This window comes from Hemibagrus wyckioides, linkage group LG08 (genome assembly GCF_019097595.1).
Source record: "Hemibagrus wyckioides isolate EC202008001 linkage group LG08, SWU_Hwy_1.0, whole genome shotgun sequence".
NCBI lineage: Eukaryota > Metazoa > Chordata > Actinopteri > Siluriformes > Bagridae > Hemibagrus > Hemibagrus wyckioides.
Window position 1 is genome coordinate 29484437 of NC_080717.1, and position 27808 is coordinate 29512244.

Genomic DNA, 27808 nt, shown 5'->3' on the forward strand with positions numbered 1-27808 from the left:
ATAATTGTAAATTGATTCAGTAGGTAATTGTGAATTATTTAGCAGAATTCAGTCGACACATGGATCCAGAATAGTGGGGAAAATGAGGCTTAGTTTGTTCCTAATTAAGCAAATTGGCAGCTTTTTGTCTGTTGCTCAATTCTAATGCTTTAGAGGCATCTTTCAGTTTCTCTCTCTCACTCTCTCAGCTCTATTTCTGTCTGTCTGTCTGTTTGTCTCTTTCTTTCTCTCTGTTTCTTGCTATCTCTCGATCTGTCTCTCATTTTCTCTCTTACATTCTTTCTCTGCCTTTCTTTCTCTGTCTGTTTCACTCATCCTTTATCTCTTCTTGTCTTGCTCTCTGTCTTTGTCTCGCTTTCACTCTGTCCATCTTTGTCTCTCTCTGTTTCTCTCCCTCTCCCTCTCTCTCTCTCTTTCATTATGTCTGTATTGCTCTGCTTTTTCTTGCTTTACATCTTTGTTTCTATGTCTGTTTTTCGTTTTTATGCCCATCATCTGTATGCTCTTAGATATACGAAAAGTGCCCGTACTTGTCAGTGGTGGTCATGCGGGTGTGTGTGTGTGTGTGTGTGTGTGTGTGTGTGGTGCATGTGCTCGCGGGAGCATGGCTTCACGGCCGAGCGAGGTTGGGCTCTGTGCCACGCTCCGCAGTGCAGGGAGCGACCCGTCTGCCAAGATGGAGGAAGTGTGAGTAGATGGATGAAGGAGTAGAGCGAAGATGACTGATCGCGGCAGGGGAAAGATAAGTATCAGACGGAAGACTCTAAGAGAGTGTGGAAAGAGAGAGTGGAGACAAAGTGCTGTCTGTGAGAAAATGAAGGAAGGAGGGAGAAATGCAGGTGAAATATCTTTCATTAGTCTGATTGAATAGACTTGATCATACTCACTCAGCTTCAGCTGAAAGTGCAGGCAAAATAAACACAGCAGTAGAAAAGTCAGAAGCAAATGCACCCTGTGTAGATTAAAATAATCCCTGTGTTAAAATACATTTCCAGTTAATTTCATGTACATGTACACAGCATTGTAGCTCAATGCCAGATTAGCTGTCAGGTTGCTAACTCCAGACAGCATACTGACATTAACTAGCATGAATCAGGTGTCTTGTGCATCACTCAGCATACACACAGACGGGTCACTGGGATCAGACTGATTTATGAACCACAGTCCTTACAACATCCAGAAAGATTCGGAAATTCAGTAAGATTCATAAAGAATTTTCTTTATTTAGTGTTTTCTATGCAAGTGTATCTGTTTGCACTGGATTAAGTGTGTGTTTGTGTGTGTGTGTTAAACTAAGACTGATGTAAGCTACCGTTCTACCTATATATCTATATATATTCTACCTTTTCTACCTAGAATAGATCGTTTTGCTCACTCAGCAGTTATTCTGTAGCGTGTCTTTGTTTGATATGTGTAACATTTGTCTTAACTTTGTCTTAAACAGGAAGAAAACTGGTAAATCAGAAAATTACCTAGTTCAGTAGTTTATTATATTGAAAATGAAAGACTTGGTAAAGAGGTATTTTTGAACAGCAACAGGTGCTTCAGCACAGCTTTGTGTAATTAGGACTTGGACCTGAGTTATGCTTCAGCTGGCAGCTTGTGTTGAGCTTGTTTGCTATTTCCATTTGCTTGAAAAGTTTTAATTCATATAAAAGGAGGAAATTACAGTGAAGATGACATAAAGGAAAGACCAGCAAACTGTCTTAAACATCTGATAAAGGTCAGATTTTTCTGTCTGTAACATCTCTAATAAAAAAAATAAGAAATTTGATTCACCATAACTATGTGGAAATGTTATTATTTTCTTTGTAAACTTGTCTAGGTTATCTCACTGAGTAATATCTATCTGCTGGGTGAAGAGACAGTATAACAAACACTGTGAAAAACACCTTGCTAGCTAAAGCCCTGTCTGGACAGGATTACATTTACATGGGCTTCTGGGGTATATTCCTATTTTAGAGTCGCTCCTCTGTGACTTTATTACCACCCAGACTCGTCCATGTTGGTGTTTTTCTCAGACCTCCTCTGAGAAAATTTCAGGCTAAACAGAATTACCTGCTGTTTTACTCCAGTGGTAATCTGATCATTTTACTGCTGCTGCTTGTTAGTCTTGAAGTGTTCATGTCAGTGACCCACCTTCAGATATTAAACACTCCCTGAGTCACAAAACAAGTAATGGATGCTTCTCCTGATTATTGAGTTATTGTATTTTGAAATTGTTGTAGAATCCTCAAATTGAAATAAGAGTCCTCTTCTTCAGCTACTCCAGCATCCTTTAGACCATGTGGACACCATGTGTGTGGAGCGAGATAATTCTTGGAAAAGCCTCACTCCTCCAGTGGTCATTTTATTGCTGTCCGGATGCGAGAGTTGCGCAGAAGAAGGTGATAAGTGTATCGCTGATGTCCACCTGATAAAGTATTTCAGTCTGAATAAAGTGATTTCCTCACATTATGAATGTTATACTTTGATCAATTCAGTGAAAGCTATGTGGCATAATAAACAGACATAAGATTGATCGATTCAGTTTGTATTCAGATTTATAAAATGTTAAAACTATAGTTCTGTTGGAGTCATACGTACAAAAGACAATTTCAGAATTTAGAGCTATATATAAATATATATTGTAGACGATGTCGCAATTTTAGTGTGAAGGCTTTTCCCAGGCTTACACACTTTTATTTTATTAAAACACTAAATTAGTTCATATTTTTGTAAATAGAATTCACTAGACTTGATAAAAAATAGTGCAGTAATTAAGTAATTATCAACTGGATTGATGTAGATGTTTTTTTGTTTGTTTGTTTGTTTGTTTTTCCATTGTTTTCCCGTGTTTCTTGAGACATTTAATTACATTAAGACATATACTTAATAAATAAAAAAAGCTTTCAAGTTTTAAGCCACACCCACTTCTGCTTACTGAAGATATCTGGAGCACTAAGTAGACATCAATAACGGCTTTGTGTTACATCCTGAAGTGAGTGTGTGTGCTGGGGGGGGATTCTGATCCTTGCTGTTGAGGTAGCATACACACACCAACACACACCAACACACACCAACACACACCAACACACAACACCTTGATTTATGTGTTTGCAGACTTTACAGCATATAAACTCTCTGGTTAATATCTGTGTCCATCAGTGGCACAGTCTGATGGTGTGATTTTATTGTACATCATGTGTTATGGTAGCATGTTGCACAATATTTTTGCACAATACTTTTTTTACATCATTTCATTTTATCTTATTTTATTTCACTTACATTCCATCACACACGTTCTTTTCTTTCTTTTTCGGCACTAAGTGTCCTGTGTTCTTTTGTGTTGTCTTTCTTGTATTTATTGTCTTTTGCACTGTCTTGTCTTTGCTCTGTTTGCACTTCTGTCCTAGCTCTGTGGTGGTGTTTGTTGTTTAGTATTGAACTTGTTGTTGTATGTTTCTGTAGCACCAGGTCCTGGAGAAACGGTGTTTCATTTCACTATGAACTGCGTCAGCTGTATGTGGTTGAACTGACAATAAAGCTTCTTGAATCTTGTTACTGTAGATTATATATATATTTATATGTATCTTGCTGTATTAGAAATATAAATAGATATATTTGTTGTATCACTACTGTAAAATTGTATTTTAAGTGGTTTGACAAAAGTATTACATTACGGCTCTAGGATAGCTGCAGACACCCTGTTGTGGTTTTAAATGAGCCCAAAAGCACAATTTATGCTGATCTGCTTGAGATCTCCAGGTAGCATGTGTCACACCATGCTTTTGCACTAGTCAGCATCCCAGCACTCCTCCTGTACATTTCTCTGCATCTATTTGCAGGTTCCTTATACATTTTTTTTTGCTCATGGCAGCTGTGTTTATCTGCGCAGTACATCTGTTTTCTGATCAGCTCACAGTGACAGGTGAAGCTTCCCATGGTGTCACTCGGTGGTTAGGCGCTTACCAGGCCGAGAGCTACAAAGCGTCAGTCCAAATTAGCTTTACCGCCGTTTCACGAATCCAGCCTTTAACACTGGAGACACATTCCACTTTAATTGAGCACTTAAGAAGGCATAGAGCGCATTATTTGTCAACTGACAGACGAGCTCTCGCAGTACAAATACTCACAGGAATATGTCTAACCATCATCAAGCCAGTTATTCAGCTGCGGTATCTGGGTTTATTTGTGCACTCCGTTTAACTCGCAGAGCTCGTCGTACATAAAAAAAAAAAAAAAAAATCCTATTCATCAGTTTGTGCCTCGCCTGCAGCCTGTGTTTCACTCTGAGATATTGGCACGTTGGTGGGTTTTATGTGAAGTTGAATGGCTCTAGATGAATTGTTCTGAAGTCTGGGTGCTGAATCGATACACAGATATAGGGCTATTGTAATGAAACAAAATAAAGTGTGTTTATTTCTGCTGTAATTAAACACACATCAAGAAGCTTAATTAGAAGTGACATCAAATAGTCAGGACAAAAGAATTCATAATTATTTCTATTCAGTATGCCTGTGTCACTGTGTTCACTATGCCTTAGTCACTACTAGGGATGAGCAGCATGAGGATATAATCATAATAATCAGTGATATTGTATCTGGTAAAAAGGTACATTCACTTAGATTTAAGGATTTTAGGTATTCTTTATCTGGTGGCCATCTGTTTTTTTTTAATATTCAATATGCATACTGAATAAAACAGGACTATTCACACCGTGTGTGTGTGTGTGTGTGTGTGTGTGTTATACTAAGGCTGATGTTTGCCACCTTCTGTTGAGTGATATATACAAAGACACATCAGTATTGGTGAATGTAAATTTAAAGAAAGGTGATGTATTTTTTATTTTTGTCTTTTCCATGCTGCAGAATCAACTTAAATAGATTTTACCCATGAAGGTTGTTTTTTCATACAGTCTGTATAATTAGTGCACATGTACTCTTAAATCACATTCTGATTCAGAAAACGTATTGTCCATCACTACAGTTGAAATGTTTTTGTATGTCGGTTTTAAACCTTTACAAGCAGGAAAACAACCTTCTTCAGGAGTTCATTATATTGACTGCAAAGAGAAGGAAAGACTTTAAAATGGTATTTTTGTGTAATAGGTGCTGTTTCTGCTCAGCTTTATGTGATTAGGACGAGTCACGCTTCAACTGGCAGCTTCTGATGAGCTTATGCAGGATGTTTGCGTTTTCATAAAAAGTCTTAATTTGTCTAAAAAGAGATTACTGAGATGACAAATTAAAGGCCTTAATAAATGTATGGTGGTCTGGGAAAACCCTTCGGATGTCACTCTTGCTGAATTCTGGTACACAAAAAAAGGGAAATCTGCATTTGGCACTTAATACACAGTGTTGTAGAAGATTTCATACCCACATTTTTGCAGGATATAGTTACAAATTCAGGTTGGAAACAGCTGATTCAATTAAATATTACAAAAGATCATTAAAAGTGTAAAATTGTACAAAAGAATTATTTAAAATCAGTTTTTTTAGAAAGCCAGTTTTGTGTAGTAGAAATGTCCTCAGGTATCACATCATGCGTTATATATGTTTTACTTCAGCTTCCACTAGCCACTATGGATCTTTAACCGTAAAGACACATATAACAATCATATTTTGATCTATTTAAAGAGAAGGTATCTGCAACCGGTATAAAAGTGAAAGCGCACAGTTTTACTCGGTAACTAAAGCCGATCAATGCGAACCCAAAGCATTTCATTAGTTTGCTGTGATATATGAACTCGGCTTTTCTTGCTTGGCTTGAGGCAGCGGTTAGCCTAGGGCCAATTTATTAAACAAGTCCTCTCCTGATTATTTTAATAGGTGACTACAGCATCCACAGCGTTTTTAACCCAACATGGAGCGTTTTTGTGAGTTTATACTCATGAAATGATACAAACCTGGTTGCTGGAAAATATCATTACTTAAGGATAAGGATGGAAAGGAAGAGTGCCATCGTTTTTATCTGGGTTACCTGGGAAAATACATGTCTTTTAGTAATGACACGTGAATGAAGCGTAATTCTGGTTATGTCAATTATTTTATTCAGCAATAAAAGCAATTGAATTTAGTCACTTTTTTTTAATTAAAAATGATCCGACATTGATCTTTTATATGTGTCTACAGTATAGAATTGTAACAAAAAAAAAACTGAAACACAAATTAAGCACTAATGCAGAACTGAAATATTCACATTCAGTAACTCAATTCGTCTTCATGCTCGAATGTTGATTGATGTTGTGATGAATTTTTCAGGTTTTGTCTATTAAATTGAAGTACAGCATGTTCGAGATTAATGTTGAAATGCTATTGCATCATGTTAATATGATATTACAACACAGCAGATTGTTATCAACACTAGTAGAAGTGTTGTTCAGCACAAAATTTAATTTTTTGGCCTCTAGTAAAAAAGTTGACTAGCATCTGTTTTGTTTTTTGTTTTGTTTTTTTTTTAGTTAAAAGCGTGTGCTCCACCATAAGGCTAATTAAAATCCAAGCTAAAAGAAAAAGCTATGCATTGTTGTGCCTTTGTGCCAGAGTAGTGTTTACACTGGATTTACAATGCACTATGGGAAATAATATAATGAACTACTTGAAGAATACGATTGTCCACATTCCGAGCATTCGATCAGCACTACAAAATGGCTGACACCCAAATAGTGCATTATGTGATAAATAGGGAATGAATTCAGACTCTGAATACAGTGCCAGTTTTTTCAATGGTGTAATCCATCTCAAATAGATATACAGAAATGTGTTTATTTATATGAGAGAAAGTAAAAAGACATTCTTGAAGACGTTGATACTAGAGAGTAAATCTGATTGTAGTAACTCAGGCCTCGTCAAAACAAGTAACTTGGAATACAGTGATGGATGGACAGGTAAGGAAGTGAATGGATGGGTGGGCAGACAGACAGATTGACAGAAAAATGTATTGTTAAATGGATACAGGAATATATTGATGTGTAGATAAATTCTGCTATAATGGCATCAGATGTGGATTCAGTTTTAATGTGAACAGGGACAGTGTGTGTTGTTAAAGACACATGTCACAGTGTGAACCTGCACATTGCAGATTTGTGTGTGTTATTAACCTGGTGACCAGACTGTAAATGGTTCTTAATCACTAGCATGTTTGAAATTTTATTTTTATCACCAAAATATGCAACTTGCTGTAATTACAAAGCTATGAACTTTTGCACAGACGCCTTTGTTTGGAGCCGTGAAATCGATTGCAGATTAAAGTCCCTATAGATAAATAGGTATTACAATTATACTATTAGTCGTAGCAGAAGAAGTAAAAGTAGAAGTAGTATGCAATTTATTTATAGTTCTGTACAATAAAGTTAATTAAATTAATAAAGTAAAAGCTAAAAATTCATGTAGTAGAATATACAGGATAAAAGACTTAACAAAATCAAAACACCAGATGTCTGTGTGTGTGCCTGGATATCTAAGATAGTATCATATCATATCCAAGATGCTTTCAGCTACGGGGTAATAAGGTTATACACTATAGTTGCGAAAATTTCATGTGGTCCATCTACACCAACGCTATCCATCATATCTACTTTAGAGATGCCCCTGTTTTAGTAGCAAACGCTAATGGACAAATGTCAGGTAGTAATGTTAGTGCATGCTAGCGGCACACTCGTGCTGTGGATCTATATATGATAATTTACCTGCCCATGTGCTCTCCTGGACTCTGTGCTGAGGCCCAGTGGTGTGCCCTGATTCCCTCAGCAGCGTTACTGCAAATCCAGATCTTATTGATTACAAATAAATTGTTGGTTCTTGTGGTGCACATAATGGGCATCTTGAGCCATTCTGTAATTCAGTGTAAATACTGTTTGCTATTTAATCAATAATTCATTTGAATGAATAATGCTGTAAGACCCGTTATATTTGGGTGGTGTTGATGAGGATCTCTTCTTGAATTGTGTTCAGCACTCAAGCCATGACATTACAGAGTAGCCTATGGTAGAAATGAAGCTGAGTCTCAGATTCACTTCAGAGCTGAAGAAGGATGAAAATATGTTTGAATGTGTGCTTTAAATATGTGTAGGGATGGAGGAGTGAACTGATGGAATCACAGGGAGTTGAATAGACAAATAGACATACTAAATGGATGAATGGAAATGCATGTGTATATATTATGGATGGGCCGATAAATAGGCAAGGAATGTATGGATAGTTGGATGGATTCATAGATTTGCAGATGGATGATGAATGGATGGACAGATAAATACATGGATGAATGGATGGGTAAGTGGGCTTTATAATAAATACATAGATGATGGATTAATAAATGTATTGATAAATGGATAAATGGATGTTCTGAAGGAAACATTCATGACTGCATATGATGGATAGATGGATGAATGAATACTTGGATGGATGAAAATAGTGTATGGGTTAAAAAATAGGCCAATGGATGGAGTGGTGGATGTACGGATAAGAAGATGGTTGAATGAATAGGCAGATTGATAAATGTGTACATAAACTAATAGTGGATGGATAGATAAGGAAGTGAATGGATGAATGTATGGGTGGATGGACAGACAGACAGACTGGCAGATAAATGTGTAGATAAATGGATAAAGGAATTTCATTGATGATTAGATGGATGGATGGATGGATGGATGGATGGATAGATAGATAGATAGATAGACGGATAGATAGATAGATAGATAGATAGACGGATAGATGGATAGACAGATATAGTTTAAGAAAGGTGATAATTGAGTATGGTGTAAGAAGCTCCTCCCACTGGTGACAGACGCTGGAGCAGAAGGTCAGTGTTTGTGCAGGGAATGGATGGGGAAGGCACACTGCTGTGAGTGTGCATGTGGCTGCTTCACTGAGAGGAAGATATATCCGGTGTCAGTGAGATGAAGAGCAGCATTGGCCTGTGGGCTGCTATACACTCAGGGCCATCTGTACACAAACTCTGCCAGACGTCAAACTCTGGAGTAGCACTTCAGACCTCTGCCGGCTCACTCCCTCCGGCTACAGCTGACCTCCTCACTCCCTGCTCACTCCCTGCTCATCACACAGACCAGCGTGTGTTTGATGTGTCTGCACTGATAGGTGAGGTGGCTTTGCTTGATTCTGACATTTTAACTAGGTTTTCAAATCGTCGTCAAACATAGCTGTGGAGCAAATGCATAATGCAGTGAGGAGGAAGCCTAGTTAGCAGCAACCTCTATGAGAGTTTCAAAAGACATGATGAAAATAATTAAAAACCTCTTAAACTATCCTGATGTTCCTGGTGCAGAGCTAGAGAGGAATCAGACATGGGAGGCAGGGAAGTGTGAAGTCGATTATCACTAGGAAATGAGTTGTAATTGTAGTGATGTTTGAAGAAAGAGAGGACTGTGGGTCTGTTATAAAAAGTGGTTAAGACTTTTGACTTCAGAAGGTCATGAGTTCACATCCCAGCACAGCCTGCAAGATCCTTAAGCATAAACCGCTTAGTTGTGTACATGAGATAAATGTAGGTCACTCTGGATGAGGGCTTATGCCAACTCCCATAGCAGTAAATTAGAAAAATATTTCTCTTGAAACCTGGAAGAGTTTGACAAACATAAATAACAGTTTAGGCCTTCCTATATTTGTGCTCAGTTTTTGCCTTCACTACCATGCCACTGTAAAAATAATGTGAGAGATTTAGGCAGAAAAGAGTTGATTATATGCAGGGAAATGTTTTAACTAAAAGAGACAAGAGGTAACCATAGCAACAGCTGCATAATGGAGGCCTCTTGATATGCTTTCTGAGTTAGAAAGTTAGCTAAATGAATTGACAGTCTGTGATTTTTGTATCATTGAGTCATAAGTGAACAATATTGAGTAAATCTTTCCTTTTAAAAATAAAAATGAATAAAACACTGATTAAATGTAATTATATGAGTGACGGTGAAGCCCTCAAGTTCTAAGTTTGAAGTATCTTGATATCTAAAAGTAACAGAAGGTGTTAAGTCCAAGAACAGACGTCACAAAGCACTTGCCTCTGCTAAGATTGTTTAGTTGATCATTATGCCTCGGATGGAAGACTGACTGTTTTGTTAATATAATTAAAAGAATAAACAATATATCTCAGGACAATCATAAATGTAGAGGAAGCATTTACAGTAAGTTTAATTCATATTACAGAAAAATCACATACATTTCAAGAACTGCAAGTTTTAAATGTGTGATTATCTGAGCTAAGTGGCATCAGATGTGAACTGCATTTCAGTGTTACGCTGCAAATCAAGTAACCATGGGGCATATAAACAATTAAGCGATCATATGAGGAGAAGAATTATTCAGGTGAGAAAGTCCTAATATAAAGTGCTACAGGTGAAAAATGAGCATGTGAAGTGAAATTAACTCCACACTGCACTACATGTGAATGTGTGTGTGACATAGCAGGGGTCCCCAACCACTGGGCCACAAAGAAACAATAAACTTATAATTATATAGAAAAGTTAAAATTATCATGTAATACATGAAATTTAGGCAAATCTGAGCTTGTGCATGCGAATGACCAAAGACGTGATCTGACCGGGCGACTCAAAATCCTGCAGTGTGAAAGGAGTTCACTGACTGAAAACTAGGGTTAGAAAAATTCAGGTTTCGTTTTACTTCCCTGATCCATTTTAGAACACTTGTATTTTGTGAGTTACACTGACTTAAACATTGGAATAAAATTATTTTTCTTCAAGTGGATATTTACTATATTTATAGTGTTTAATAAGCTGATTTAGTGCAGTATTTATCCGTGTACCCCCCAGTGGTTCCGCAAAGAGAGTAAGCATTTTTGTCTATTTTATTGCTCATATATTTATATGGTCATCATTAATCAAGCCCTAATGCTGGCTGAGTCGTCGACTGGCTGATTAAGTAGCCACACATAAGGGCAGATATTTCTAATAGATATTAATAGTGTTTAAGTTGTCAGTTTACACAAATAGACAAATTGGCATTAAGGTACATGTTTGGTGCCAGACACATAAAACCTGAATTCCAGTACAAATTACCGTTCATGGAAAATTACCCTTAAGTTCTTCTGCTGAGGAACAATCAAAAGCTATGCTCCAGAGGCCTCATTTCATGGTAATACCTGAATGGTTTAGTCTCTCCTGCCAGGCAGCTTCCAGTAACCGTTGTCTGAACTGCACTAATTTCCTCTAATCTAGCTTTCTCACCTTGGCTCCTGACTCTAATCACCTCGCTCAGAGCGAAAGGCAGTGCTTAAACGAACCGTCTCGCAGGGTCATTAGGAAAAGGTAAATTATTCATTACAAAATGTGCAATCCCAGTGGAGCGTTAAGCACTGGGCTTCTGATGCTGCTGCGAAAAGGGCAGTGCAGGAATTTCTCATCCTTTCTTTCAAAAGATTAACTGCAGCTTGATGGATCTCATGAAGGGCATGTAATATCAAGCCTAGTGTTTGCTCTTGCATTTTTTTTTCCTTCCTTCCTCCTCCCTCACTCTGATGCATCGCTTGCATGTTAGATATGTGCTAATGAATACAACGTTTAGGATATACAGATATTTCCTGCTGTATCCACGGGCCGTTGGTGAGAAAACGACAGCGTTAGACATGACTCGTGAAATGAAAATGGATGACGTTATTAGCAGGAGATTTTGTCCTTGTCTTGTTTAGCACCGACTCCTCCCAAGACACTGGTACAGCCAGAGCATCTCGGTTCATGAGATCAATCCGCATTAGTGCTGTCAGCTCCGTGTCGTGTTTTAACAGAAGACATTTAAAGCAGTAGTGCCAGGGGAGGTAAAATGGTGTGCTCTGCTAGTTCAGGCTGATATATCCTACATGATGTGCAATCCTTCACATTTAAATGGCCAGTATGAACAGAGAGATAATTCTGTGAGAGATAATTGTATGACAAGGTTCTGCTCTGGGATTACTGAGCCATTTCAGCATTTTTATTTTTAGAACTTGCAGCCAGTTTGGTCCAGCATTAAAAAAAAAGCTCATGTATATACTGAGTTCATGGGAAATCTTGCGCTTGGGTTGCATGTGGGCTATTTTAGATTTTTCGGTTGCATGTGGGCTATTTTAGATTAGAATTTAGATCCATTTTTATGCATGTCACCTTTCTGTCACTACACTTAACCATATACCACCTTTAATTTTTCAAGCATTCTTTATTTTCATTGAGCCAACTTGTGATCCAGATACACACTCACACGATAAACATAACGTAATGACATGGTGCTATAACACTCCCATGTCAGAAGTGAATAAATCAAAGGGAACGGTTTCTTTAACATTAAAGGGTGTATCCATTTAAATATGATCAGCTGCTAACTAAAACTCATGATTTAACAGGTAGTGTATCTTCATATACACACACTGTGTCATATTAATGACTTACAACATATGGTTTTAAAATTATGTAGATTAATAAACTCAGATCAGAGTTGAGTGTGTGCTGGAATGAAGTTCAGAATCTGCTTTTCAAATCATAGACTTTGGTGAAACTAAATTTTAAGCTTTCTATATGCACAAATAAACTGAATAATTGACCTTGCTGCTGTTTATTCCTCCATCCATTCTCAACACCGCTTATCCTACTGGGTTGTGGGGAACCTGGAGCATATCCCAGGAGACTCAGGGCACACTCACAAACCCACTCGCACACTACAGACAATTTAGAGATGTCAATCAGCCTACAATGCATGTCTTTGGTCTGGGGGAGGAAATTGGAGGAAACCCCTGAGGCACAAGGAGAACATGCAAACTCCACACACATGTGGCAGAGACAGGAAGCTGCTGTTTATAGTTCGTTTCATTTAACTGATACACTATATTGCCAAAAGTATTCGCTCACCTGCCTTGACTCACATATGAACTTAAGTGACATCCCATTCCTAATCCATAGGGTTCAATATGACGTGGGTCCACCCTTTGCAGCTATAACAGCTTCAACTCTTCTGGGAAGGCTGTCCACAAGGTTTAGGAGTGTGTTTATGGGAATTTTTGACCATTCTTCCAGAAGCGCATTTGTGAGGTCACACACTGATGTTGGACGAGAAGGCCTGGCTCTCAGTCTCCGCTCTAATTCATCCCAAAGGTGTTCTATGGGGTTGAGGTCAGGACTCTGTGCAGGCCAGTCAAGTTCCTCCACACCAGACTCTGTCATCCATGTCTTTATGGACCTTGCTTTGGTCACTGGTGCACAGTCATGTTGGAAGAGGAAGGGGCCAGCTCCAAACTGTTCCCACAAAATTGGGAGCATGGAATTGTCCAAAATGTCTTGGTATGCTGAAGCATTCAGAGTTCCTTTCACTGGAACTAAGGGGCCAAGCCCAGCTCCTGAAAAACAACCCCACACCATAATCCCCCCTCCACCAAACTTTACACTTGGCACAATGCAGTCAGACAAGTACCGTTCTCCTGGCAACCGCCAAACCCAGACTCGTCCATCAGATTGCCAGATGGAGAAGCGCGATTGGTCACTCCAGAGAACGCGTCTCCACTGCTCTAGAGTCCAGTGGCGGCGTGCTTTACACCACTGCATCCGACGCTTTGCATTGCACTTGGTGATGTATGGCTTGGATGCAGCTGCTCGGCCATGGAAACCCATTCCATGAAGCTCTCTGCGCACTGTTCTTGAGCTAATCTGAAGGCCACATGAAGTTTGGAGGTCTGTAGCGATTGACTCTGCAGAAAGTTGGCGACCTCTTCGCACTATGCGCCTCAGCATCCGCTGACCCCGCTCCGTCAGTTTACGTGGCCTACCACTTCGTGGCTGAGTTGCTGTCGTTCCCAAACACTTCCACGTTCTTATAATACAGCTGACAGTTGACTGTGGAATATTTAGGAGCGAGGAAATTTCACGACTGGATTTGTTGCACAGGTGGCATCCTATCACAGTTCCACGCTGGAATTCACTGAGCTCCTGAGAGCGACCCATTCTTTCACAAATGTTTGTAAAAACAGTCTGCATGCCTAGGTGCTTGATTTTATACACCTGTGGCCATGGAAGTGATTGGAACACCTGATTCTGATTATTTGGATGGGTGAGAGAATACTTTTAGCAATATAGTGTATGTTGTAGCCTTGTTTTTGTGAAGTGACATCCAGGTCTTTCATAGTTAGACATACTAGTCATCTACTAGTCAATACATTCACTAGTATATATATTTATCTTACATATGCACAATGTACTGTACATACTGTATTTATTTATTGTCATACCATTTCAATTTGTCCATTTACATCTACATATATGTATATATTGTATCTTTCTATATATTATAGAGTTTACACGTTATTTATTTATATATTATTTTATTTTTATATATATACTATATATATACTATATTTTATATTTATATTTTTTATTTTTATTTTATATTTTTATATTTGCTGATTATATTTATATTATATATTTATATTTATATTTATATACATATATCTATCTGTCTATATATATATATATATATATATATATATATATACACATATATTTGCATATGCATATCCGATACATTTAATTTTCCCTATTTTTCTCTATATATTTCTAACTATATCCCTTTATTTTTAATGTCCACACACTTTAATTTTTACTCTTTTCTTTCTTCAAATGTAGGACAGTTGTAAAAAGCATTTCACCACGTCGTACTGTGTATGATTTCGTATGAGATGAATAAAATTTGAATTTGAATAGTTGTCATGTGGGCATGTCGGGGCAGTAGATAATGCACAGAGGCAGACAGCAAAACAGTAAATGTACTTTGTTAGTCTAAAAACATTTAAGACTAGATGAAGCCAAGTCTACCATCAAGACTGCATGAGACTACTTTTACAGTAATTGCACATTAACAGTTCCATATCACTTTGCATGAAGTGAAAAGCTGTGAATAAGACTGTTTTTAACTCCAATCCTGCCTGATCCCAACGGAATTCCTTCTGCATTTATTTTTGTTATCCTTTAAAGCTTAACACAGTCATTACAATAGACCATGGAGAAAGAGTTCTTTCAGAGCCATGGGTTGTACATCACTATCCAATTCCACTCAGTTTAGAATATGGTCAGTAGTGAACGCCATCTCAAATTTGTTTTTGGGCAAAACAGAGGCCTGAGTTGAACATGGAGGAAAACCTTCCAGGTGCTGCTATAGACATCACATCCATCCATCTTTAACCTCTAAGGTGCTTCCACACTGCACACCTTTCAGCCAAGTTGGCAGTAGCATGATTGTATGATAATAGTATGATAAACAGATTTGTTCATTTGCACATATTCATTTATTTTATTTATCTTTTGTAGCCTAAAAAACGAAGTATGTATGGCTGTTAGTTGAAGAACAGTTTGATGTAAACTTTGCTTACATATTAACCTAATAATGTAAAAAATATTGTCCTGAAACAGGCATGAAGTTTATCTACTACTACTAGTCATCTAGTCAAAGACATTTTGCAAATACTAGTATTAGTTACTATATTTACAGACGGGAGGCAGCATACGCTAACACCACTTACCCAGAGAACCTGAAAAGTAATTTTTTTGCAGTCATACAGCCATTTTACCTTGTTACCTGTCCTGCCTGTGCACAGTGTGTGTCCTGACAATTGAGCATCCTACTTGCTCCATAAGGGTGATCAGCCTCAGCAGGGTCGCAGTAGGAAGTCGAGTCCAGCTGCATCGTGTTCCTGCTGACCTATCCACTACCTCCCGCTCTGATGATTCATGCTTTAGCTTCTGCGTCTATGACAAATAGCCGAGCTCTAAAAGCCTTGTCTGTGGTGCTGAAACCCCTCCAGTGATATATAGCCATGGCTGCCTGATAAATCCCCCACATCATTCGCATTGTGACGGTGATTCATCACCTGTGGGTGTTTGGCGATTGGGAATTCATATTGGATTTTTAATGAAAAAGAATATAATGCAATTTGACGTCAATAAGTTTTGTGATAGCCTCTATTTCCTTTCTACCTCCTCCAATTTTATACATCTCCAGTCTTCAGCCATGCGCGTGAAGCCATCAGTAACCTCACAACCACAAGATAGGAGCTAAAGCCATTTCCTTCAAAGACATTTGATGTTTGTTTGTGCTGTGTGATGTGATTCAATACTCTGTATACTGTTTTTTAGCAAATTTGTTTAAAAAGTCAACAAAACTGACATCTATTCACGAATGTTGTCTGATAGTGTTTTTTTAAACTAGTTAGACGATTAGATGAGTCTTGATTAAAAAAAACTGGGGGAAAAAAATCTAGTTCACAAAAAGTCTTTGTATAAATGTATTTTTTTTTTCACAAAGTCTTGTACATAGTGTTGTGATCTACTCTATGAACATAGTGGATCGTAAAGTTTACTTTGTTTACTTTCCCACTGAGACAGAGCAAAGAGTATTGCTACAAGCCCACAATAGAAACAAAAGCCACTGTGGAGTTGCATTATACATGAACAGTCAGGCATCTGGACAACCTTTCATGTTCTGTGCCTTGATCCTGCCTGAAGGAACAGTGCTCTCCAGGCTGCCCAATCTGGAGGATATTGATTCCCACATGTGACATTTACACTAAAGGAGGTGTTGAGTTGAGACAATGTCACAAAACACTCTGGGAGGGACGATGACTCCTCATCCACCTCTGATTTCTTTCTGTAGTGTTCCAGCAGAAAGTCAGAACGTGGAATATTGAGTTACACAGTCTTGTGTCCATTGTATCCCACCTTGATTCTTTTTCTTAAAGAGTTTCTTAAATGGTGTTGTTTAAGTCCAAAATATTGACATTTTCTTCAGACCTCGCAGGCTGTGTGAGGTTGGGAGAGGGGCAGGGACTGGGACCCTGCGGTGTACCTGTTTGTTGATTAATTAGCCGTCTGTAAAGATGATCACTCTTCAAAGACTTGTAGATGAGTGAACATGTGACAGCAGATGCTATCAAAAGCATGCCAATGGCATTGATCATCACCATTTTGCTCTTGTCAGATTTGCCCACTGGAGCAGCTTGCTCAGGTGTACTGACATTAATGCAATTTCTTAAATGCCCCTTTTGCAGGTCTGTAGTTTCTACACATACTTCATACTGCGTCAGTGGCTGCAGGTGTGTTAGATTGAACATTTTTACATTAGATGGTACACAAGCTGTGAAGCGTAAAGACGTGGTGGACCATTTGATATTCGACACAAAGCTGCTTTTAGGTGGTACCCAAGATATTTTTACAAAATGTGGTTGTATCACAACAGTTTGTACATGCAAAGATCCATTTAAATGTTCTGGACAGTACCCATTCACTACCATTATAATAGACTTCATATCTGCCCCGATGAGATTATGGGCTACGCAGGTGTACTGACCTGCCTCACTCTCAGAAATGTTAAATATGTCCAGTGTTCCCTCAGGGTGCACCAAAAACTTGCTTGAAGCCATTCTTGGTAGGATCTTTTCTCCTGAAGGGGTGATCCAGTAGATCTCTGGATTTGGTTCTGCAAATGACCTACAGTGGAACGATGCCGACAGACCAACATCCACACTAACACGCTCTGGAAGGCTTTCCGGAGAGATAACTGGGAGGCAGGTGTCCATCATTTCACGGAAGTGTACATGTCGGACACGGCGACCTTCAAACTCTGGAGGTCCCGTACACAGAAGAGCGTCAGCCTCCATGAAGCGGATCTTAGTCTTGTTCATATTGATCCAGCGGACAACGCAGTCACAGTAAATCGGATTGGAGTGCAAGCTTACTTCCTGTAGACTGGGCAAAGACTCTACTGTAACACGATGAAGTGCAGTGAGGGCATTATCATTTAGCATCAGCGTCTCAAGCCTGGGCAGGTTATAAAACGCATTGGGATGGATATAGGACAGTCTGGGGTTGTTGGTGGCCTCAATCTTTGTAAGCTCAGGCAAGTTGGAAACAGCAAAGCTGTCGATTGAAACCAGATCTGGCATGCTGTTGATACCCAGTTCTTTCATATGAATCATATCCACAAAATCTCCTCGATTAATTCTCTCAATAGGATTCTTATTGAGATCCAGAAACTTCAGACTTTGGACTTTTCTGAGTGCAGCCTGGGGCACCTTTGCAAATTTGTTTTCATAGAACGAGATGCTCTCCAATTTATGGAGACCAACCAGAGCAGCGTCAGGTATTTCAGAGAGGTTCATCCTTGCCAGTACAAGACTGCGGAGATTACTCAGAGACTGAAAGTTCATTTCTAGTATTTGGGAAACAGGATTTTCTCCTATCATCAGTATCTCCAGCTGGTTGAGTGCATGAAACCACTCTGGTCTGATCACCTTCAGTCGGTTTGAGTTGAGATGTAGACGCAAAAGATTGTTGAGACCTTGAAAAGCTCCAGGACTAATCAGCGAGAGTAGGTTGTGGTTGATGTAAAGCTCTTGAAGGTTCGGAAGGTGTGCAAGACAGTTGTTGTGAAGGCTGGTTATTCGGTTCTCTTCCAAGTGCAAAGACGAAAGCTGAGGAAGGTGACCTAGATAGATATCACTAAGAGAACATATATTGTTCTGAGACAGATTCACTTCCGTTAAGTTAACTATGTAATTCAAAGGTTTTTCAATATTGACAATGTTGTTGCTCTGTGCCAGTAGCACCTGTGTGTTTGAGGGAAGTTTTTCTGGAAGAGATACAATTCCCAGATCATCACAGTCCACAGTTAAAGTCTCCACGTAAAGGGACAAAGGAGAAAACCAGGGTCGGATTTCGCATCTGCACAGATTCTGACACGCCCCTGTCCACTCAGACACATGAACAGAGCCGGTCAACGCAAGTCCCGAAAAGAGACAAACTAAAAAGAGCAGTTCTTTCATCCTGGCCCTTTTCTCCTCAGCAAATTAGTCCTTATGGAGTGTAGGGTTAGTGTTGTTAACTTCACAAATACACTGTCATTTGTTGCCACAAGAACAGGCTGCTTTTCTGCTGACACCAAGCCTTTCCACAGGTATCTTTGTGTCGTCCTTGGAAACGTGGAACAACCTTTCAGTTTACCTGGTGCAAACTTGTCAGGCTGGCAGCATATGTGAAGGTCACTGTATCCTCTGAGGAGTGAAAATGGAGAAAACCAGGAGCTCAGGTTGCTGTAGGAAATGGATCACTCTGCCTTCATTATTATCCCCAATCAGTCACACACATCAATTTCCATCTGCAGAAAACAGGAGATGGGAGAAATATAATGAATACAATGTCACATTATGGCTGAGACAGAGTGGTATTGGCATTTAAGAATATTGAAAAATATTGATGTTAAGAGGGAGATTTTATTGCTTTTTTAGTTGCACTGGGGGGAAAAGGTGAATTATGACTGCTTTGCCTGGTGCTCTCATATATCATTTCACACAGAATACGAACACCCAGACCTTGTTTTTGACTGTATATTAAAATAAACAGGATGGTTAGGTTATATATTATGATTATGTCTTTGAAGCTCAAATCATGAAGGTCTGAATACAGAAATAAACATTTTTCATTTATTCATTTGGCAAATGCTTTTTATGTAAAGAGATTTACAATTTATCTGAGCTAATAAAGGTTATGGCCAAAGCTCATGGGATTTAAACTCACAACTTTCCAATCATTTCTAACCCCTGAGCCACCACCACACACTGCAGCTGTTCTAAACAGATCCAATACAGTTGAACCTCTGCATAGGAATGTAATTGGTTCTGGTGGCGAGTTCTTAAGGTGAAAATTTGTATTGTGAAACAAATTCTCCCATCAGAAATAATGTGAATGCAGATAATCCGTTCCAGCTCCCAAAAATATTAGCAATATGACCAATACAAAGCATATGTAAACTCTCTGGCTGCCTACAAAGAACTGACCCAAGCAAAGCAATCCATGTCAAGGCTCCTCACAGGAAGTCGTGCCACCAAGCTTGGGCTAAAAATAGAACAGACCGCCCATACCACCAATCTGTCAACAAAAAAACACCCCAAAAATCACCTAGCTTTTGAACGCATGCCGAAGGCGACGTTGGTATCGTGGGTTGACTCTTTCACACAGCTTTCACTGACCGAAAAAAAGTTGTAAAATCGGTAAACTGGCTTCGTTTGGCTTTCCACTGACGCTAACAAGTTTTATAGGGCTCCTGGACGTATGCGCAACTTAGCCGGGTTCGTTCGTATGCTGAAAATGCCTCATATTTCGATTTTGCAGAAATGTTTTCGAAGACGGAAATTCATAAGGAAGGACATTTGTATGCCGAGGTTCCACTGTATTAGACAACTTTTTTTACTCCGCCTGAGAGTTAAATGCTGGTGTCATGAGTATATATCTCTCTATATCTAACGAGTCAAAAAGCATCATAGTTCATTTAATAATTATAAACAGTTATGGTCCATTGAGTGTCAGAATTGCTTATACTGCTACATATAGTCATCAAAGGCAAGAGAATGAGCCAAGCAATTATTTCACATCACTGGTCTCCGTAATAACCACCGTGTGTACTCTGTGACGACTGCCATTATTATGTTGTCTTGTTGGAGAACATATCTAGAGTAGCAAAGCTTTGCGCAACACTTTCTGAAAGTACAAATGTGCTGCAAACCCTTCTCCAAAAGGAGACCCATAGCTTGTTTCTCAGTAGAAGCTGTTTATTAAGGAGGTCCCCGGTGCTTGCTTCGGTTGCATTATGTATAAGGAGGTAAATGATAGCTGCTCCAGTTAAGAGTACACTCTGGTTTAACCTGTGTTGATGCCACGTATTGATGTTTTGATTCATTTGTAACCTTGGGAGCAGAAGCCATGGAACTTCAGGGCAATGTTAGATGAAGCTGTCAGTATTGCTACAGAAGCAGCTTTGCCAAGGACCCCCCTCCCTATATGACTATATGCATGCATTAGTCTGTCTATGGCAACGAGTCAACATGGGCAGGTGGGAACAAGCATTCTTTCTTTTTTTTCCCCTCTAAAGCCATCTGTTTAATGCAGAGACCTTATTTGCTTCACACAGCTTTTAGGCGAGGAACTCTCGGTACTGAACGGCTTATGTTCCTCGCCCTTGCCTTTCTAGGTTGTGATTATGTAATCAAAGGTACAAACTAATCCAATAACTGAATGGTAATGATTGTATTAACATTCAGTACTGTATATTACTGAAATTTAAGAAAGTGGTTTCATAGTGTCAGTGTTGAACAGGGCATGGGCATATGTGTAAGTAATAAGACATGACACAATAACATAAAAAAAGAATCAGTAACTTCCCCAAAGATATTTTCCTATATTATCATGTCCCAGGATAGTTTATTCCTCTTATACAACAGAAATTCACTCTGGAGTTTTATTACATCAAGACCAGCACACATTACTATCCATTTAATAGTTGAATTTTATGGAACGTCTGTAGAAGTTAGTTCCTGTTTTCACGTTTTCCCCCTCGTCAGCCTGCCTTATTTACTCCGTCTTAAAGTTAATAAGACAACAAAAAACGCAGATGCTTCATTCCAGAGAAAATACAAAGCTCACTGTCCTAAAGATTTCCTTCCAGAGAGACTTCCAGGAGAAAATATAATATCCTTCCAGAAAAAATAATATTTTTTCTCCTTATAGAAAACACCACCTTATAAAAAGTTAGGTGGCATGTCCACCATGCACATAAGTTGTTGCTATAGCAACAACAATAAATTATAAAAAACTCTATAATATAAACCTTTTAAACTAACTTCACAGCCATCATGATGCACAAGATGAATCAACACCCTCAGAATTAAGCGTCAGCAGTGCTGTGATATAAAACAAAGATTTTGTCTAATAAATATATTTGAAGATGTTCCCATTATAAACAGTGTGTATCACAATATACAGGTCAGCTATCAAAAAAAAGTTTGATGACATTTTTTAATGGCTTCAAACATTAATTGCTAAATAAATTATAATGAGAAAACAATACTATATTCAACCATTTACAATAATGTACACAACTGAAACATACAGTTGGAGTTTGTAATTAGTTTCCTTTCGATGAATGATGTCATCATGTTACCTGCAATATCTTAGGAAAGTGTATTATGACACATCAGTGTATTATGTTCATCACGTGATCGTTATTATATCCTCATATTCCTCAGCTCTATTGGTCAAGAGTGTCTGTCTACAGTTAAAAAGTACCTGTAATGAAAGAAATGAAACAGTTTTTAATTGTATGTATACACCTTCAAGCATCATGCTTTTAGGTGAAAGTACCTGAGATTATGAGCGTATGACCACATCCATGATCATCAAAGACTTGCTCTATATACATCCATGTCTTTTTGTCTTTCTTCATGGAAAGCAACGAAAGGCCCTTTTAACTGCATACACATGTGACAGGTGCTTTTAACATCAAATTACATGCTTAATTGTACTTTTTTGAATGTCAGCACCTGCTAGGGACCATTTAGCATTTCTTTCAACAATGCAGCTGTAGATTTTCAGAAAAATATCTAGTCCAGTCAATAGAGCTCATAGCCACATCTATGATCATCCAGGACTGACTGTTTCTCACACATCAGTGCATTTGCAATGTTTTTTCTATATGCTATAGAAAGTCACAGTGTAAGTCTGGTCTCTTTGTTGTGAAGGCACACGTACGGATTAATGCGCCTTAAAGTGAACAAAGCATCGAGATATGCACAGTTACCCAGCGTGAGTGCATTTTTTTTTCCACACTTCTCTGCTGTTAAGCCTTTGCTCCACTCACACACACTAATTAAATTAGTTCCTCTTTGTTTCCTGCCGGTGAATCTTCACTTCTAAGAGCTTTCCCTAACTGCTGTGCATTGTTGCACATTATAGCTGAGATGGAGATCTGAGTGGGGGAGAATTTTTTTTTTCTACTCTAAAATGGTAGTAAATGCTTTATATTGAAGTTTCTATCTTATTGCTTTGCATTTTATTATTAAGACTAGTGTCTGGATAAAAAACAGAGATGTGCTTTTTTCATTCTTCATTCTCTTTTATTCTCAACTTTGGCTGTGTTATCGTCAAGATGCTATGATTTCTGTTTCCTAAGAACAATGAAATCATAACATTGCACTTATGATATATATGTGCAGGTAAGTGTTCTAATTTGTGACTAATTCAAAGCTATATCAGCACTTTTGTTGTAGACATTGAAGTCATTTCTAATATATTCTAATATCTAATATATCCTTTCTTGCAAATATAGTATTCAAACACAGTGATTTCAAGTGATTTAACACTTATATATTATTATTATTTATAATTTTTAATTAATCACTAAACGCTGAGCTTTTTAATCCATTTATACGTATACATGGATTCGTGAGACAAGTTAGTACCTGTAATCACTTCTAGCAGCTTTTTTCTTCTCTCACATGAAGTTAAAAAAGAGAAACCACAAAGCTCAAGGTACTCTATCCTGAAGAGTTTCAGCTACTGACAGTTATAAATCACTGGCACTGGAGACTCCTTCCCTAGATGTCTCCTAAATAACAACACATTTTAATCTCTTTATGTTGCGACAGCCATGCACATCTCTGTGAAGGAGTTGTTATTATAGAAACACTAACATATTATAACAAGTGCATTAATATAAACCTGTGGTTATTAGTTACAGCCAGACTGTTGACTGCGCTGCTGCTATAGAAAATGAATCAACCCCTTCTGAGCAGTCAGAGTTGAGCAGCCTGGTATAAAGCATCAGAAATTCCACATGCTAATTCCACAGAAAGCAAGTAAGCCACTTTGGGGACAGTTTCACCATCAGACCATCATGTTGCTCAACAAATACACCAAGCGCGAGTGGGGAGGATTGTTTCTCTAGATTGCAAAGTTCATTAAAAGTGTATTTAATTTCTTGGTACTAATCTATTTTTGGAGGAAGTACAAGTGTAGCATGTGTGAGATTTTATTTGACCCTAAATGAAAACAAATTTTCACCACTAATTTACTTTTCCAGCATGAGTAACCACTGCATATTAGCCTTTCTTACATTTCAGTAATATTCAGTAAATAGTTGAAGTGTAGGGCTGTACAGTTCATTATTTTTAATTTTGTTTATTTAATACATTATAATCCAGTACAGCAGCTAATAGGTCTAATTGTTTACATTTTAAAGTGTAGGATTTTTCTTATTATTATAATGTGAATCGATGTGGCTGAATCTTCTTCTTCTTCTTCTTCTTCTTCTTCTTCTTCTTCTTCTTTGGGCTTTTTCCTTCAGGGGTGGCCACAGCAAATCATCTCTCTCCACCTATCCCTGCCTTCTGCATCCTCAACACTTTCACCCACTAGCTTCATATCCTCATTTATTACATCCACATACCTGCTTTTTGGCCTTCCTCTTTGCCTCCTACCTGGCAGCTCCATGTCCAACATTCTCCTACCAGTATCCTCACTCTCCCTCCTCTGGACATGTCCAAACCAGAATCGATGTGGCTGAATAATTGTGATAAATCATCCTGATTTTATTATGGAGTGAAACAATCGTAATATATTTTCTACTATTACATTCACACAGACAAAGTATCATTTTTTCCTTCACCATTCTGTATTTATCCTAGCATCTCATTGTATACCAAGAGCACAAAGAGTATAGCTAAGATTTAGCAGTAACCTAGAATTAGCAGGAACCCGGTGCTGATAGAGAGAACAGGAAGGCAGGTATAAAAGGCAGGTATAAATATAAAGTCCCTCCGCTCTCACCTGCTCGGCTCAGCTAGCGAATATTCGGCACAGATGCAATTAATTACACTTCACCACCGCTGACAGAATCCCCATGGATGTTTCAACTATTCCAGCCAGCAATTATTCACCTCTCTTTTAGTCTTGCACATCATCTGCAGTTCTTTCTATTGTGTTTCTGCCTTCCGCTCCTCCTTTTATCACCCTGGCACTAAACCTATTCCGTTCCTTTTTTTGTACCTGAATATGAAAAGCGTGTTCTGTGAGGAGAAAGTAGTACGCGCTCGTCCCTGGGAATGTGCCCATATTACATTTCACGTCACTTTTATCACAGTTAATGATATTATCTCAGTGTTTTATTATTAAAAAACTGCATATTGAAACTGTCCAATTCTTTCTGTCACATTTCGTAAAATGTCGTATAACTATGAGCTTGCCTGCTCTGATAAGATTGGCGATAAGGGAACCTTAGAAAGCAGTTGTCTTCCATATGGTACACTTTATCGCAAGTCAAAACTGGCCAAGATGGTGCTCACCTACCTGGGGAGCCTTGTCACACTATTTTGAAATGTAGGGAAGAATATTAATTGTGTTTAACAGGATTTCTTATACCACCGCGATGTTCTATTCTCAATTTCCGATTGGTCAGAAGGTGCAGCTGTGACAAATCCCAGGTTTCTGTTAATGAGCTTGCTCTTATACATTGTTGTGTCATAGTCACAACCTACTCAAGGAATTTAATCGTTCACATAAAGAGATACAGAAATGTGGAATTGTTGTTTTATATGGTGATGTTTTGTGAGATTTTTATAGTATTTAGCTGTATTGGAAGGAGTCTCCGTTATCAGTGATTTAAACTGCGCTATGTTCACAACAGGAAAGTCATCAGCATTACAGTTTCTTGTTTAGATGAAAAGTGTGCATCTGTTTTGTCAAGAGAAAGGAAAGCTAGAGAAGCTGAAGAGGGAACAGCTGTTTAAAGCTGCTAAAATGTAAGCGATGCAAGAACTAACTTGTTTCTATGTAGCTGTAAATGGATCAGAAGTGTGATGTGTTTTGTAATTAAATTTGAATCGTTGGCCATTTGCTGTGGTATGAAGGAAATAAAACACGGCATGGTGTGCAATTATAGGAAATATAATCATCACACTTCCTCGATTTTTCTACTACACTACACTATATTTTAATTTATGCATGAATTGTGATTAAAGGGTTTTTTGTGTTAGGTTGGTTGCACAATCCAAGCATTTATTGCGCTCCCAATAGAATAATGCTTCCATGTCTATGGAATGTGCAGACTTTTGTAATGAAGGTTGTTAATGAAGGACCCGAATGCTCTTTAAAGCAGACATTAACAGATATGCGATCAAAACAGAATACAGAATACATCTACAGCTAAACGTATCAGCTTCAAGTCATTAACCTTCAGCACGAGACGTATGCAAACGTGTCGGATTGGTTCTACCGTCCAGGAAATGGACGCAGCCGGAGAGGGGAGCAGGATGGTTAGGAAGTGTGAGGTGTTGGGTTTGTCAGAGTGGTGCATACTGAGTATGGTTGCCATAGGCAGCATGAGAGTGTGTGCAAAGAGCAGGCAGTGCTGGTAATGTACGTGTGTGTGTGTGTGTGTGTGTGTGAGAGAGAGAGAGAGAGAGAGAGAGAGAGAGAGAAAGAAATATCGTCCCAAAGTGCAACAAAACATTTAGTAGCTGAGCACAAAGACCAGCTCTCATTATGTTAGCTTCTATATATACATATATTATGCTATGTAATATATCTACCATTCATGAGCAAGATTCTCAGCAAATTTCCTTACAGATCTCTTAAAGGAATATTCCGGCTGTTTTTAAACCTAATGGCATCTGTAACATAGCAACACGACATTGTACAGGTTTCCTTGTTCTGAGAAATGACCCGAATCCCTGGTTTACATGGTGCTCACGTATAATGGAGGTCTAAGGGCAGGCATTTGGAGAAGCCCACAACTGCCCTCAACAACTTTCTGTCCTTTTCTCATAACAGGAAAACATGTTAAGGAAATGATTGTGCCTTACAGATGTGTGGATAGATATTAGGTTGACAAAAAATCCTAATCCTCTAAGTAAGATTAAGGTTTGAGCTCAGGTTCTTTGCTGTATTCTTGGATTTGCATATTATTTACTTCCTTTCCCTTTAATTTGATTTCACATATATTAACTCAAATCCTTTTTTAATGTAAACATCTAAATCTACACATTGATGTGGAAACCTTGCATTAACATCCTCACTGATTTAAACTTTCCTCAGATCAGCATCATAGTATGTATATATATATATATATATATATATATATATATATATATATATACATATATATATATATATAGTCTCATGTATCTGCTTGATACCTGTGGAGTGTGTGTGTGTGTGTGTGTGTGTGTGCGCATGCCAGTTGCTGTATAAACCACTAAAACCACCTACGCATGTCATGATAACAAGCTCCCAAAAACAAGCAAAAAAAATAAACGAGGGTGTTCTGAATCCGTAAAACGATGCCGTCAGAATCGTTAGTGAGGCGTCTCTGCATTGACACGCTGCTCTAACACACTGATGACATACGAAAGCCGTGAGTCATCTGAGGAGAAGAGAAGAGAGGAGAGAAGAGAGGAAAAGGGCTTACCGTAAGCAAAGAAGATCCTCCTGGTCTGAGTAACGTATTATTCCAGGCAGGAATGAAACTCAACTCTGTAGCGTGTGATCAACAGCGAGAGGAATGAAGGTAGCGGTCTGGTTGAGGGAGGGAGATGCGATTGTGCTGATTCCCCCCCTCTTTCTCTCTCTCTTTCTCTCTGTCGCTCTCTCTCTTTCTCTCTCTCTCTCTCTCTCTCTCTCTCACTCACTCTCGCCTGGCTTGCTCGCTCTCACACTGGGAGCACACAGAGTGTGTATTCGCTCCTCAAACATCACTGCCTGTGCTGTGCTCCTGATACACACATGCACAACCCAGCCTCCCCAAGGACAGACAAATCACCACCCATCATTCAAGCAGTGCCTGCAAGCTGGTTGGATGAACAAGGCTGTCAGTCACAGCAGAGCTCACACAGACGAGAGAATGCACGCAGAGTGTCTCGTCTCTCTTTTTTTCTCACACACACTCTCTTCATCTCCTTTCATTCTTATTTTTTGTTATTTCTGCTATCCCTTCTTCCTAACTTGTTTGCTGAAACTGCAGTGAGC

At 38.6% G+C, this 27808-nt stretch overlaps 2 protein-coding genes across 4 annotated transcripts in view; one reads left to right on the forward strand and one right to left on the reverse strand.

The window, feature by feature from the left end:
• Window positions 1–27808, forward strand: part of immp2l (inner mitochondrial membrane peptidase subunit 2) — a 106405-nt gene that overhangs the window by 62491 nt on the left and 16106 nt on the right. The window lies entirely within an intron of this gene.
• On the reverse strand, window positions 16232–27552 carry lrrn3a (leucine rich repeat neuronal 3a). Its single transcript, XM_058396952.1, has 2 exons — window positions 27252–27552; window positions 16232–19112 (listed from the first exon to the last, which is right to left on the reverse strand). Exon 2 carries the CDS (start codon window positions 18778–18780, stop codon window positions 16705–16707), a length of 2076 nt encoding a protein of 691 aa, XP_058252935.1. The 5' UTR covers window positions 18781–19112; window positions 27252–27552; the 3' UTR covers window positions 16232–16704.

Coding starts and splice junctions, on each gene's coding strand:
- lrrn3a (XM_058396952.1), bottom strand. CDS start 18,780: ATGAAAGAACTGCTCTTTTTAGTTTGTCTCTTTTCGGGACTTGCGTTG.